This window comes from Pseudomyrmex gracilis, unplaced genomic scaffold (genome assembly GCF_002006095.1).
Source record: "Pseudomyrmex gracilis isolate BER0280 unplaced genomic scaffold, ASM200609v1 scaffold_106, whole genome shotgun sequence".
Lineage (NCBI taxonomy): Eukaryota > Metazoa > Arthropoda > Insecta > Hymenoptera > Formicidae > Pseudomyrmex > Pseudomyrmex gracilis.
The window spans coordinates 300,777-315,756 of NW_018020690.1; the positions used below are offsets into that span (position 1 = coordinate 300,777).

At 40.3% G+C, this 14,980-nt stretch overlaps 3 protein-coding genes and 1 non-coding gene across 9 annotated transcripts; 3 read left to right on the top strand and 1 right to left on the bottom strand.

The window, feature by feature from the left end:
• Window positions 1–2,441: 2,441 nt before the first annotated feature.
• Window positions 2,442–2,515, top strand: Trnat-agu. Its single transcript has one exon. It is a non-coding gene; the product is annotated as a tRNA-Thr (tRNA).
• Window positions 2,516–4,034: 1,519 nt separating this feature from the next.
• Window positions 4,035–12,933, top strand: LOC109856040 (transient receptor potential cation channel subfamily V member 5). Its single transcript, XM_020430871.1, has 15 exons — window positions 4,035–4,194; window positions 7,839–8,017; window positions 8,090–8,177; window positions 8,264–8,440; window positions 8,545–8,746; window positions 9,142–9,295; window positions 9,433–9,687; window positions 9,772–9,854; window positions 9,997–10,533; window positions 10,615–10,780; window positions 10,895–11,156; window positions 11,938–12,119; window positions 12,363–12,479; window positions 12,574–12,699; window positions 12,766–12,933. Exons 1-15 carry the CDS (start codon window positions 4,104–4,106, stop codon window positions 12,898–12,900), a joined length of 2,754 nt encoding a protein of 917 aa, XP_020286460.1. The 5' UTR covers window positions 4,035–4,103; the 3' UTR covers window positions 12,901–12,933.
• LOC109856038 lies at window positions 4,224–14,977 on the bottom strand. 6 transcript variants are annotated; one of them, XM_020430865.1, is made up of 5 exons: window positions 14,586–14,977; window positions 6,224–6,759; window positions 5,394–5,615; window positions 5,252–5,284; window positions 4,224–5,127 (listed from the first exon to the last, which is right to left on the bottom strand). In XM_020430865.1, the coding sequence occupies exons 2-5, from the start codon at window positions 6,584–6,586 to the stop codon at window positions 4,813–4,815; spliced, it is 933 nt and encodes a 310-aa protein (XP_020286454.1). In that variant the 5' UTR covers window positions 6,587–6,759; window positions 14,586–14,977; the 3' UTR covers window positions 4,224–4,812. The 6 variants fall into 6 exon arrangements, with proteins under 6 accessions (XP_020286454.1, XP_020286455.1, XP_020286456.1 ...); XM_020430866.1 differs by lacking the exon at window positions 14,586–14,977 and adding an exon at window positions 7,374–7,427; XM_020430867.1 differs by lacking the exon at window positions 14,586–14,977 and adding an exon at window positions 6,943–7,019.
• LOC109856039 (coiled-coil domain-containing protein 103) lies at window positions 13,212–14,589 on the top strand. The gene is made up of 3 exons (XM_020430870.1): window positions 13,212–13,395; window positions 13,591–13,841; window positions 13,905–14,589. The coding sequence occupies exons 1-3, from the start codon at window positions 13,234–13,236 to the stop codon at window positions 14,185–14,187; spliced, it is 696 nt and encodes a 231-aa protein (XP_020286459.1). The 5' UTR covers window positions 13,212–13,233; the 3' UTR covers window positions 14,188–14,589.
• Window positions 14,978–14,980: the final 3 nt, after the last annotated feature.

Below are 14,980 nucleotides of genomic sequence, written 5' to 3' on the forward strand. Positions count from 1 at the left end.
ATCAATCAGTGATAAGATTTTTATTTTTTTGTAGCGTTATATGGAGATTATTTTTTTTAGTGTAAAAAATTTTCTATAAAAAGCGTGTCTTAACGAGCGATATGTATAAAATAATACGTCGAATTTGTACGGTTGTCACAACGACACAAATCATTACGATAACTCCGACTAATCGGATAATAAATGCGCTTGGGGGGATTTAATTGCGATGAATTTACCGAGCGCTCGAACAAGCGCTCACATGAATAAATCGATCGCGCAAATCGAACGGTAGATTCTCAGCGCGCGTGCGCCATCCGCATTCCTTCGAGGACGAGATTGATTATTTACAAAGTTGCGAAAAAAACAAGAGAGAAGTCACACACATTGAAAATCCATTAGACGAGTGCGACAATGTGTGGAATGAGTCGTGATCGAGCGAATTGTCGTCGATTAAAGCGCGATATGCGCGCGAAGTTATTTATAACGGCTGAGTATCGCCGCCTTAATTATTCATTGTTCATTTCGGAACGGCATTGGATGGAAGAAGGAAGATGATAATCTATGGAAATTGTCCCGAGGCGATGCGGGCAATGATGTAATTTGACGAGAGACGCGCAGTGAAACTTAATCCCCGTTGATATTTCATAATCTCAATCATTTTGCGAGTAAAAATTGTTTATCATCATTCGCGCGATGCGTAGTAAACACATTATTAATGTAATATCGCAGGTTTTTTTATAGCACACGTTGCATATTATATACATATTGATTACATCAGTATACAGTATATGGCTGTATATGCAGCGCGTATTTAATATAAAAATACACGTAAAATAGCAAAAAACCAAATGTTTTAAATAGCTTTATTAATAATGTAAAAAATATTGAACGATAATTCACACATAAAAAAAAAAAAAAAAAAAAAAAAGACAAGACGGGCTCGTCCGGGATTTGAACCCGGGACCTCTCGCACCCNAAGCGAGAATCATACCCCTAGACCAACGAGCCACTGCTTGACAAGGCTTTCTCTTAAGAGGTATTTAAACTGGAACACCGTGCTCCTTTCAAAAATCTATATAAAGCACGCGTAATTGTTTATTTTGTCATTTATCAAGCAACGCTGATTATCTCGTTAGATTAATCGAGTAATTATTCGTGCGTAAACAAACACCGGTGTTATAACATCATTGTTCTCAATGTCAATCTTACAATTAACGATTTTTTCCGCTTCGACTAACGCACATTAGCTTGTAATGTACGTCGACCTCTTGTACCGACTAATTGCGTAACGAGATAAAATTGCGAGATAAGATTGCGTCAACGAAGTCTTCCATCGCAAATCCGATGCGCAAAGCTCGTCGAGAAACGCTGACGGAGTTTCCGATTCAGGCGCAGTGCCGACGATTAATTATTATTAAACATCAAGGGCAGTGGGCTTTTTTTTCTATTCTATGTGACTTCGCGCTCTTGTCATTCTAATCTTATCTTGTTTGTACGTTTAATTCGCTTGTAGCACTCTGTGCGCTACACGTTCAAATAATGCATACGCATTTTGTTTTTTTTCCCCATTTATATAACCGACAATTGTAAAAACTTTTTGCAATATTGAAGATCATAAAAAATATAAATATTTTGCATAACAAACTGACGTCATATTAAATTGTCGGCGAAAATTACAGGCGGAAAAAAAATATAATGACTGCGCGAATTGACTATATGTGTCATAAAATAAATTATTAAATTATTTTTTATTATAAAATTGTTTTGTCAAGTAGCAGAGAAAAACTGTCACTCAACTCGTATCACGCTGCGATACAATTTTAATTCCTGAAAATGAATAATTTTTTTTCTTTATGCGTGCGTACATTTCTATTTGTCGAGTTCAAATGTGTGACTTCGAGTTTCTCATTCCAAGCAGTCGTTTAGTTAACGTGCGTACCAATATTTCACTTTGATTACGTTACACCTCGTTCCACAGAAGTGTTCACGCGCGCGCGCTTGTGTACGCGCATTTCGATCTCACAAATAGATCGCTCGCTTTTTTTTCTCTCGCGCTGCACGTTAATTTAACGCCTGAAAATGTGGGTCGCATGCACGAGAAAAAAGAAAGGAGAAGAAAAAACAGATCGCTTTTAAGTATCCATAACTTTTCGTGAATGTAATGTATGCGTAGAGATGCTGCGGAAAGAGAGAAACGTTCTTGTTGAAAGGATTATATTTTACCTCTTCCGACGCATATATTTTTTGCTTGATCACGCGATTAGATAAATTGACAGACGTTACTATTGATAAATATTGTTGAATATTTTACGTAACACTTTTCACAACAAATTCTTATCATTTGTTTAGTCAAAAAATTTTATATATTTCATATATTTTAAATATTTTATATATTTCAAGAATTTACTATTGCTCGTGCTAACGTTTATATCTCGTACTTAGGAGATGTTTCGTATCTCGGCGCCGTGGCTTAGTTGGTTAAAGCGCCTGTCTAGTAAACAGGAGATCGAGGGTTCGAATCCCTCCGGGGCCTTTCAGCGGTTGTTTTTTTTTTTCAACGTTTTACTTTTATTTTCTTTAACAATATTCTGTTACAATCACAAAATCGAATTAAAAAACTTAATTCTATGTGCGTAAATTAAAAAAAATATATATATATTTAATAAAAACTAATTCATCATTCGTATAAAGATTCACACACAAGACTCTACCGAGTGTGTGTTGAAATTGAAATCTCGATCGCGAGGCATTTGTATACGAATTTATTCGTAAACTGTCCTCGACCGTCGCGCGACGCAATAATAGAATCTAATTTCCTGCTCGCGGGCCGAGATCAAGGCATTGTACGCGGCGGGCTCACGTACAGTTGGGTTCTCAGTATCGGTGTAAATGCGGCTACGGTCATAACACGTAAGTATTTATAACCTTGCTTAACGTGCAAGATCAATTGCAGCATTGCCATCTAAAAACATTCGGGACTAAATTAAAGGCGCGGTCATTGCTTAGGTATGCGCGAAAATGTTTCACACCGCCGAAATGCACACGTTGGAAGTCGTTGAAGACTCGCCTCGTAGAATTGTATAAACAAACAAAAATGGAAGATTATTTAAGTTTTCCAAAAACAAATTTGGAATAAACACAAAATCACTAAAATTTACTCTTTGTCGATATGTTATTTAATTCGATATTGTTATCGAGAAGTCTCTGTCGTGATAAGACACGCTCAAAACGCGAGGCAACACTTTCCATACAATGCGTAGCAAACATCGCGCCCTTTGATATTGATCAATTATACGAGACAGCAATCGTGATGACCTGCGCGATACAAACGGTCTTTACCGTGACTTATAAATCTATCGGCCTTAATTCGCACCGTTCTGTCAGAGAACAGAATAAGCGAGTGTATGTATACCAGATAAGCCTTGCGAATATTTTTGCAAGTTACACTAACGCACAAAGAGAAGCAAAATGACGAAACGTTAATTGTTGTACATTCGTATACTGTGTGCCGTTGCTTAATAAAATAAAAATCTATAAAAGTGAACAAGAATTCAGGCACATAGTCCCGTCATGACAGAAATTTATCAGTTACTTGATAAATTTTTGGCAACAGTTGCGGTTGCGATAAAGCCACTTCAAAGCCACTTCAGAATTACAAGTCGCAATTGGGGCTCCGCGCGGAGCATCCTACATCAATGGAGAGAATATCTTATTAATCCGCAACACAAAACAGGAGTTTTTTTATACCGAAATCTCGCTTGGAAATTAATCTCTTTCGTCGTTAAATTTGCGAACCGCTCTGTAGTTTTCTGTTTCAAACTTCCTGTTTGATTATTTCCTCGTTATCAAAAAACCGCTTAAATGACTTACGACGTATAATTAAAAATACAAAACACACAATATGTGCAATCAAACTTTTGAATCAATCGGTACTTTTAGTCCAAATCTCAAAAGCTGCATATTTGCTTAATCGATTATTGGCCACGGTATCCTGGCAACCAACCAGACGTGTTTATTTGGCAAATAATAGTCGCGCGTTGTGCATCTTCACTCTCGCCTCGCGTTCGAGAGTGCAAAAAGTCTTTTCTTTCAAACGGTGCTCCCAAAAACGATAATAAATCATGGGTAACGCCGAGAGCAATGTGACAAGCGGCGTGAAAAAACAGACGGACACCTCGTCTATTATGCTTTACAAATTAGTCGACCTGAAAGGTGAGTGTAAAATGTAAAAATTTGTGAAACTCGGTCGAAACTTTTTATTCAGTTCTTTAAATACATAGGTAAATATGTACTTAAGTAATTAACATAATTACTTAAATTTTATTAAGTAAAATTTTACTCATAATTACTTATAGTTACTTCAGTTTTTTTTTTACATTCGAGGCCTTAACTTGCGTTACCGCAACCAACAATAAAACATCTGAAGTCTAAAAACAGCGCGCGAACGTCATCGCGAATTTCTGATGCACGTTTTCGCGTGTCGGTCTCATGTTGGCTTGTGAAAATCTGACTTCTGCGATGCGGCTTCCGCGGCTACAACGACGAAGAAGCGAATGCGACACGCCAGCAAAAAAAAAAAACACACACAAAAGCGCAATGATTGAGCAATACTTCAGCGCGTTCGTTAACTCGCCGAACGCGTTTTCGCGTTTTGTATGATAGAAAACATTCTGTCAGCCATTATTACTTACAATAAGAAACTCTTATTATATCAACAATTGCACTACGATGTAACCAATAGAACGAGAAAGAGGAACAATAATATTAATATAATATAATATTAATATTCTATGAGAGAAACAATAATGTTACTAATATTTTATACAGCAATTATGTTTGCGAAAAAAAATTGGATTCGGCTTGGGGGATATTTATTATCACTTTCTCATCGTTTGACGTTGACGGTTCGTCCAAGTGCTCGGTGCTCGCCGTCGAATTGTAAGAGGTCTGCGCGTTATACTTTCCCATTTCGGCCTCGAATAAGATGTTGTTTATCTGGTGCTGCGCAATGAGTCTCGCACGCACGTCTTTTATATTCTTTAGCCGAATAGCGACGTGCTCGGCAAAAACCGTAAACTCGTCCCGGTATGTCGAAATCTCCTGAAAACGCGGAAGAAAAAGTCGTGACGTCGCAGAAGTTGAGTTCTACAAGAACGAGATTGTTTTTGTTTTTTGTTTCGAACCCACAAAGAAGGTTCTTTAGCCACGCGTAAAAAACTAAATATATATCGCACGAAACACAAAATATATACATATATATATAACGTACCTGCGTCTTCCAATTAGAAGCAGGTGTGGAATTCTAAAAAACAAAAAAGAATACAAAAACAGTACGTCATAAATTAATTAAACGCAGATGACGTCTTTATTACATACGCAAATGAAAAATGCGGATCATATTCTTTGCGCACCTGCCTCTCCCTTTCCATGATCGTCTCGCGATTGGCTCGCGACGCGCATCCTTTAATCAGAAAAGTCAGTGCCTCGTAAGCGAACCATTTGGGCTTCTCGGCGACGCTCCCAGAATTCAGATCGCTCCTGAGCCTTCGTTTCGCGTACGCCTTGTGCACCGACATGAAGTGAGTCTTCAGGCTCTTCAGCTTCCGCTCGACCGTCATCACGTCGAAGCCGACCTGAATGCAATTTTTCAGAAAGAAACGCGCCCCGGATTACTTTTTGCGCGATAAATATACATATGGTTGTAAACAAATAGATCGTGAATTTCTTTACGCCATTGTTACGCAAAAATGGCCTTTCTATCCGAGATTACTTTCCGGCGTTATAAAGGCTTCCGCGCTTGCTTGCCCGCCACGACTCGCTGTTGTGCAATGACTTGCGCAAGTGTTGGAGACGTATCGCGTTTATCGCAATATGCTCCCTAAGATATGTATGCGTATATATGCACAAGCAAATATTTTTTACTCTACTCGAGTAATTCTTGGCATAATACACACGCGCGTTATATTATCGCACCTTGAAACAGACTATAATTTTCTTTTCTCTAAAAAAACATATATAACTGCTTTTTTTTTATTATCAATACGTCGATTTAAAGATATCAATTTACAATTATTTTTAATATAGACGTAAATACGTAAAACCTTTTTTTTGATGGTAATAATAATAACGTTAAAAATAATTTTTAATTTTTTATCAGTTCCAATCTCTCCTTTCGATTTGTATACATCACTAAAATAAGACAAAATATCGCCAAAAAAAAAAAACTTATAAGTTTACATACATTATTAAGTAACATTAAATAATATCTTGACCACACTTGATCACACCGCACCTCGTTTGCAATTTCTTTCCACGCATTGTATCTCTTGCTCCGGTCGGTATACTCGACAGCCGTCTTGTCCCAGAGAAATCTCCTCTCGCGATACGCACCGATCAATTTCAATATTGTATCTTGCTTCCACTGTGCCATGATTCCTGCATTGAAGCGTGGCTGTGTACCGCACGTGTCACGTCCAACCCACTGACAACGACGACGATGGCAATCCTCCGATGGAAATACCCCGCTCTTCACTCCCAGACTTGCGCCAGCAATTGCGACGATGCGTGCAATGGTTGCGCCAGATAGTACAAGATGGCGTTGCATGGCACATATACCCCAATAAAATATCTCTCTCCTCCCATTTGTGTGCTTTTATTTTCTTGATAAAAATCGAATAAATAACAGCGAGCAAATAACTCCCTTCGGGGGTCAGAGCCCCCCCCTCCGTGTTCAGGGAAATTGAAATTCGAAATCGATCTTTTCACAGGTTTGCGAAGCTGTAGAGAGTAAAACAAAAAACAACTTTTTAAACCTAAAAACATTCCATCCGCTGTGCGTTTCGCTTATTTTTTAAATGTATTTTTCATTCCGGGAAATACATCAAAAATAAATATTTCCTCTCAAGTTAAGGAAAGAAAACATATGAAAAATTGAATGGGACGAAAAATAATAAATAATACATTTCAATAATAAATTTCATTATAGATGGCAACTAAAAATACACTCGTTCACATCATTAATTTACAGAATACAAATTTTTTTTCTCAAATGAGGTGTAGCCGGACCACACATTGTTGCAATATTTCGCGATTGCCTAAAAAAAAAAAAAAAAAAAAAAAAACTAAACTCTCTCCAACAAAAACGGAGGAAAAAAAGAACGCCGGTTAGACGCCAACAATTTTCGGCGCCTCGGATATTCCTCCGTGTCGTAACGAGCGCAACATCTGCGCGCTCTGACATCACGAGTTGCGAGTTTAATTGGCGAATCGCCTTTCTGTGACTGACGGCTCGTTTTCAGCAAGCGGGAGAAGCGCGCACTTTTCAATCGCGAAAATAGGAATGCTGTCATGCGCCGCGCAGAATTAATGTTAATCAAAAACGAGCCGCGCACGTTTCGACGGCTTCTCTTCTTCCGCGCCGTCGTATATCATTATTTTGTCCGTGAGTCACCGCACCGACTATTCCAATGCGCGGCCGAAGTGCTAATGCCCGATATACCGGTTCTCAGGCCGCATTTTCTCGGCACACTCGAGACGATCCAAATACTTGTAGCAATACGTGACGCAACGGAGATATACACGCGCCGCGATTTAATTTTATATCGCGCGATGACGTTCGCGCGCGCGCGCGCGCGCGACCGCGAATCTCCTCGTTCGCGTGGACAAACAACACTTCCGACGGAATATACTATGACAGATCGTTTCGGTCTGACGTGCTTCCTATCGGCATATCTGCTGGATATACTGATGTGTGTTCTGGGGGATTTCCCCCATGTATATGGTAATTCAAATCGTTCTGTTGATTTTTAATTGTACGACCAGGAATTAAAATCTCCGATTCATTTCTGCGATCGCAGGTGGCGGCTTGTTGGTAGACATGATGAAGAGAGCCACGCAAACCAAGCAATTCGCGGAGCTGGATCACGCGATAAGAACGAAAGTCGAACCTTATCTCTACAACAAGGGAGAGGGTAAATGGATACCCATAGAAAAAATGGTTCTCTTGAGGAATAAGGAACGTCCGCGGCACAAGATGGTACACGCGAATTGATCTCTCCCTTCGTTCCCAGATCTTTTCTATTGAATTTTCTTTCCTCGTCTCGTTTAGTTGGCACCCTTGAGAGCTATGGAAAATCCTGCGGATTACGATATAGACAAAGATATAGGCGACGAGGACGTTGATGAAAACAAAATAGGTAGAGAGCGACCTATGTGTTACGACTCAAAATCGCGCGATTAATATAAAAAGAAAAACGTTAATTAATACCAAATTTCTTGTCAGACAAGAGCAAATATCGGTTGGTGTGCTGGAGTTTGAGCGAGAGAGGCGCAGTCGGCGAAACGATCCTGCACTTGTGCATGTTAAACGCAACCGCCATTCACGCCGACTTGGCAAAACGACTGTTGCGTTTCTATCCAAAGCTCATAAACGATATTTACATATGCGACGAGTATTACGGCAAGTTCGAGTTCTATAAAAATGCATCAAACAAAAGTACACACACACACACACAATGAAACGTTATCTTGGCTTTATTATATTACACTCGGTTTGAAATTTAGGAGAAAACGTGCTGCACATTGCTATCGTAAACGAGGATCCGTCGATGGTGAAATTTCTTCTCGACAGCGGCGCGGACGATCCGCGCGTTATTCACGAGAGATGCGTCGGCAATTTCATGTGTCCGGAAGATCAAAAGGCGTCGAGGAACGACAGTCTGGACCACGAGTGGGTGTGTGTTACGCAAGAAACCAATTACAGCGGGTACATATAATTGTTAAAACTAATCATTCAAACAATATATATTGTGCTTTGATGTATGAGTTTTTTTAATTACAATTAATTCAAATTACATGATATTTGTCTTAACTTGTACTTAATTAAAATAGCGAAAAACAGAAAAATTCCATTTTGATGACACGCTTCCCGTTCGAATTTATAAAAGATCTGTTTTGAAGCAATTTTAAGAGCGAACGTCTTGTCAGTGGGTTAAACGCCACAATTAAACAACTAATAAACAAGCTCGTAAATAAGCTCATCCATTAAAAATTCAACGAGACCTGTCAGACGACGTCTACAGTAAATAATGTAGATTAGACTTGATTTGACAAAAGAGAGAGAGAAAGAGAGAGAGACGATCTGTTTTATTGTCCTCACAGTTACGTATATTGGGGTGAGTATCCGTTGAGCTTCGCCGCGTGTCTCGGTCAGGAGGAGTGCTACAGGATTATACTAGCCAGAAACGCGGATCCTGACAAGCAGGACACGAACGGAAACACCGTTTTGCACATGCTTGTGATACAGGACAAACTGGCGAGTAGTAAATTTTATAATAAATTGCTCGTTATAATAATTGCTCGTTTATTAATCGGTTTGTGTTGTTTTTTTTTTTTTTTATATATGTTTAAATGTAGTTTTATAAATTTGTGTTCTCAATTTGATCCTGACAGGCCACGTTTGACATGGCTTACGAGATCGGATCTTCTCTTTCCATAAGAAACGCGCAACATCTGACGCCGCTGACTCTGGCAGCTAAGTTGGCCAATGTCGAACTGTTCTTTCACATTTTGAACATCGAGAGAGAGATATACTGGCAAATCGGTAGCATAACTTGCGCGGCCTATCCCTTGTCGCAGATAGACACGATCGACGTTACCACAGGAACGATCAACAATAACTCCGCTCTGAACTTGGTTGTTTTCGGCGTAAGCGAATTTTTTATTGCACCGATTACTTGCCGAATCACTAGTACGGGAAACTTATTTTTTCATTCGAATGTTAAATTACAGGAAAAGGATGAACATTTGGAGCTGATGGACGGCACATTGGTCGATCTTCTGAACGCCAAATGGAATACCTTTGTCAAATCCCGGTGTGTGTGTGTGTAGAAAACACACACACCTTTAATAAATACAATATATTCAATTTTTATACAATAAAAATTGTTTTTTTTAAATCAACCGCTCTTCACACACACACACAAATCAATAATCAGAAAAACATTCAATTTTTAGATTTTACCGTCAGTTCTTCCTCTTCTGCTTCTACTTCGTGCTATCGCTGATAAGTTTCACTCTTCGTCCCGGCCCGTCGGCCTCGCAAACGGCCGAAAGCACAAACGAGACGTTAACGAGAACGAACTCCTCGAACGTGACGACAACGGATTCCGCGATTCTCAGGCTGTTCCAAGGCACGGATCTCTCGGAATTGATTACGAACAGCTTCGCAACGGCTTTCACTTCCAACTTCAAATCATCCCTGAACGTGACGCAAGAATCGCTGGAGCAGATTCAGCTGCAAGTGACGTCGAACATTACGTCGGCGCTCAAGAGCATGCTGCTTTTAACGCTGAGCAACAACAATGAGGACATGCTGAGTCCGCTGGACGAGACAACCATTCACAAGCTGTGGTACACAGACAGTCCGCAAGACGCGTCGTCCGATTATTTCGCGGAAGCGTATAACGAAAGTGTCACGAGCGAGGATTCCACCGCGAAGGCGGTGATCATTAACAACATCGCGCTGCCAAAACTCAACAATCGCGACAGCTGGTGCGTTGTGAGAACTGCAATGTTAATTTGATTATTTTTATTAATTTTTGTAGCGCGCTATTTTTTATCTTATCGGAGCAGGTGGGGCAATATTACGGGAGAATGCCGACTGATGCAACTGACGACGATGACCACGAAGATTCGTGTGACCGCTGAGATTCTGATGTACTTCGCAGCGCTGCTTTACATCGTCGCTGCGTTGCGCGAGGCGATGTTTTTGGGTCTCAACATGTTCATTGAAAATCTAGTAAGAAATTATAACGGGAGTTAATTACAACATTAATTGAAATTCATTTCTCAAAACGCGTTCTCAACAATATTTCTCGCGATTATTAGCACGTGCTAATGCGATTTTTTTCAGATGACGGCGCCGTCGCGCGTGATGTTCCTCTTCTCGTGCTGCATTTTGACGTCGTTTCCGTTTCTGAGACTCGCCTGCGTTGACGAGATCGAGGACATGCTGGCCGTCGTGGTGATGCTTACGACGGCGCCGTACTTTTTGTTCTTCTGCAGAGGCTTCAAAACGGTCGGGCCGTTCGTCGTAATGATCTACAGAATGATCATGGGCGATCTTCTCAGATTTGTTTCCATCTATCTCGTTTTCGTGATGGGATTTTCTCAAGGTAAAGCGCGCGGCGCTTTGGAATTCCATCACGTCGCTCGACTCTCCTTTCAATTTCATGCGCCGTGGTCATTGTATATCCTATTTATCTTCATGAATGAAGCTTGTTTCTCTCTATCTCTCTCTCTCTCTCTCTCTCTCTTTCTCGGGTGCGGAATAAATGCGTATTCGATGAGCGATCTTTCTGCTGATTATCGTCAATTGATCATCGGAGACATAATGGCACGTTATAATAGACCGAACGTCGTCAATTCCATCAATGATCAGCTCGTTTCGATCAGCAACGATCGCCTCGTGTCCCGCGTTCTATTGACTAGCAACAATTTATTAATTAGCCGCGCGAACGTAACGGCATCGACGATACGCGTGCACGTTGTATGATCCAATCGACGCTTTTGCTTTGCACGCGACATTGACACACATCGCATCGAAGGTTTCCTGTGTGTACAATTGGGAGCGAGAAACACACGCGGTGCACACATACGAGAGAAGAAGATCGCGGAGAAGAAGCGTTAAATAGCGCGACGCGCGCGATTATGCAACACCGTCGCATTGTGCTTTTCATCACAGCGGTGCAATGTCATCGCGAGACTTGAATGGAGAGTCTGTTCGCTCGTGAAAATGCTTCCTGCCGATGAGAAATATTGATCGACGCGTCATTCGCCCGTCGAAAACTTTTAGACGTTCTTCGCACAGACGACGTTTCAAATGGCGACATTTTATAAATAATAATGTTATTTGTCAATAAAAGTTTCGATAACTCGTATATAAATTTTTTGCAGCTTATTACATCATATTTTTATCGTTCGATAATCCGAACACTCCGGAAGGCGTTGACGATTCGGTGACGAATCCGATGCCTTCGCCGATGGAGAGCATTATGGCGATGTTTCTGATGAGCATGACGAACTTCGGCGATTACTTTGGCGCGTTCGAAAGAACCGATCACGAATTCGAAGCTAAGGTACAATTTGTTCGATGCGATGACGTTTCCACAGTCGATTCTTCAAAGATGCGCGAAATATTGTGTATTATTTTTGGTTAAAGATATTATTATAAAAAATATTATGTATTTTTATCAATTCTCTCAATTATGCTTATCGACAAAAGGGCTTCTCCAAATTTCTCGCGCAATTGATAAAATTTATTATTGGAAATATGCGCGTCGCTATTGTCGCAGTATAAATTCTTACGTCTACTGTTGCAGCTGCTGTTCGTGTTATACATGGCGATTGTGGCGATTTTGCTCGTGAACATGTTAATTGCCATGATGGGTAACACTTACCAGAAGATCGCTGAAAGAAAAAATGAGTGGCAAAGACAAGTACGTCGTCATTAATTAATAGAGCGTTAAAATAGAGAGACACGTTATGTGTCTCGCGTTAATTTGTGCTGATTTTGCGCTTCGTGTGTGCCAGTGGGCGCGCATAGTTCTGGTCGTGGAGAGAGGCGTAAGTCCCGAGGAAAGACTGAAGAAACTGATGGATTATTCTCAGCCCATGTCCGACGGTCGTAGAGCTCTAGTTCTTCGATTGAATCAAAACGTGAGAACGCAAAACAAGTAAACCCGGTGACACAAATGGATTATATATTTATACAATTAATTTCAGGAAAAAGACAAGGAGGAAATGAAGGAAATACTCGAGATGAAAAGAATTCACGACAAACTGGTGACGAAAAGACTGAACAGGCTGGCAAAGGAGAAAGATATATCCGACGCGGAACCCATTATTACTAGAAAATAATGAAAAAAAAAATTTTTTTAATTTATATTCTCGACTCTTCTACATTGTGATTGAAAAAAATATTCTTAATTTAATTCTTACAAAATAATTATTTCATTTACTTTGAACTGTAATTTCTTGCATTGGAAAATGTGTATGCTTGTTTTTTTTTTTTGTACGAGTATTGAAAATAAATAGAAGGCACTCGGTTTTTAAAGCGAGTGCATTTCTAATCAGCAGCAGAGCAATCGATCAGCTAAAGTTTCCATGACAACACAAAACAGTCCTGCGTATCGGCCTGTTATATAGAACCGAGAAATGCGTGCTGAGAAAGAAAACTAAAGCACAGCGACAATGAGCGCTTTAAAAGCACCGATTGATTACAAAAGTTTAGAGGAGGAGCTTCACGCGGCCCTCGCAGCCGATGAATTATATAAATTGCGAAATGACGCTAAAATTCGCGCGGTCGAACAAGGAGTGCCGACATACGAACACTTCAGACAGTTGGTAATGTGTGTGTGTGTGTGTGTGATTTTGGTTACATTTTTTATGCAATAAAAAAATAATCACACGTGTATTTTTTCTTTGTAAGTTTTTTTTTTAATCAATTTTTCATAAGATGTAAAATCCAATATACAAACTTTTCTTATTCGACAAAATTATAAAACCGTTTATTACATATTTCTTATATAAATGCGTTATACGCGACAGGTGGAAGGTGCTCATTTGAAACCGCTGGAGCGTGGCGATAAAACACCCAGGATAGGAGTGCAATGGAATCCCATGATAGGCACTAAATCTCGCTATCCAACTTCGCACGCGACGTCGGAAAAGTTAGCATGTGATAAATATAACAGCGAAGTAGTCGCAAAAAAATCGTCCGAGACGCGCGACGATTTTTTACAATGTTGGGAAAAAATCGTGGATACATCCGAAAGATTTACGTACATATGGAACTTGAGGTAAGAAACATGTCAAACGCACGTAAGGAGATCGATGTTAACTGATACGCGACATGTTCGCAGGAATATTTTACAAAGTCATATTTTTCGAGTGGAAATACCGGCGTCTTTTTTGAGTGATTTTATTGACACGTGTCTGCGATATTCGTCAAACGTAAACGACGTAACGCCAATTACGGAACTTCTCACTATACTAAGCACGTGCAACAGATTCGATCTGACGATGTGTTTCATGACCAAAGACGAGTGTTGTCGATGCGAGCAACTTTTTCAACATCTGCGAAAAGGAAAATTACAGGACGAAAGCGCAATCGAATCCCTAGCCGCGAAGTATCGAATTAAGTAACGCAATAATTTTGCTGATATTATAATTTGCGTGAAATTACACTACTAATAAATAAATAAAATAGATACGAAATTGAATAATATGTAAATAATTTGTAATTGAATGTCTAACTGAATGTGTGTTTGTTCTCAATCAAACAATATCTTATTAAATTTGAATCAATGACCACTCCTGAAACCAGCCTTTTACGCACATCTGAGAAATCGCGAGCGCGCATTGCGAATTTCAAATAAACGCGCCAAAAAGCTCGTTTCGAATCGATTCTAGCAGACGGCGCGACCACATGACAGCTGAGCGAAAGATGGCAGCGCGCGGCGCGTTGCCGCGTGCAGTTACAACACACGCACACAGAGTCAAGTGTCATTACGCTTAATAATGTTAATAAACAAAATACACACATGAACTGATCTCTGTTACTCGCGTTTGTGCGCATCGAACGTCTTGGAAAACGAACGTTGTATCTCACATCTCTCACGCTTTTCGTCATCATTCCTCACGTGAAACGAAACCGCCATGATGCACATAAAATTTTCCGAGTCCCATATGTACGTGTGTGTGCGTTTGTAAACAAGCAGCAGCAGCCTCCGACGTCGATCTCGTCGTCGTCGTCGTCGCCGTCACTCGCGCGCTGATCGCGGACTCACCTTGTTCGAGCTTCATCGTCGACGTTACTACGAGACGCTGAAACCTTGATTACATTATCGGAAATCGGCTGGCGAAATCGCTCGACGCGATAAGATTATGCGCCGCGGACATTTCGCCGCGGTGGCGATCGTTCGCGCGACGACGTCGC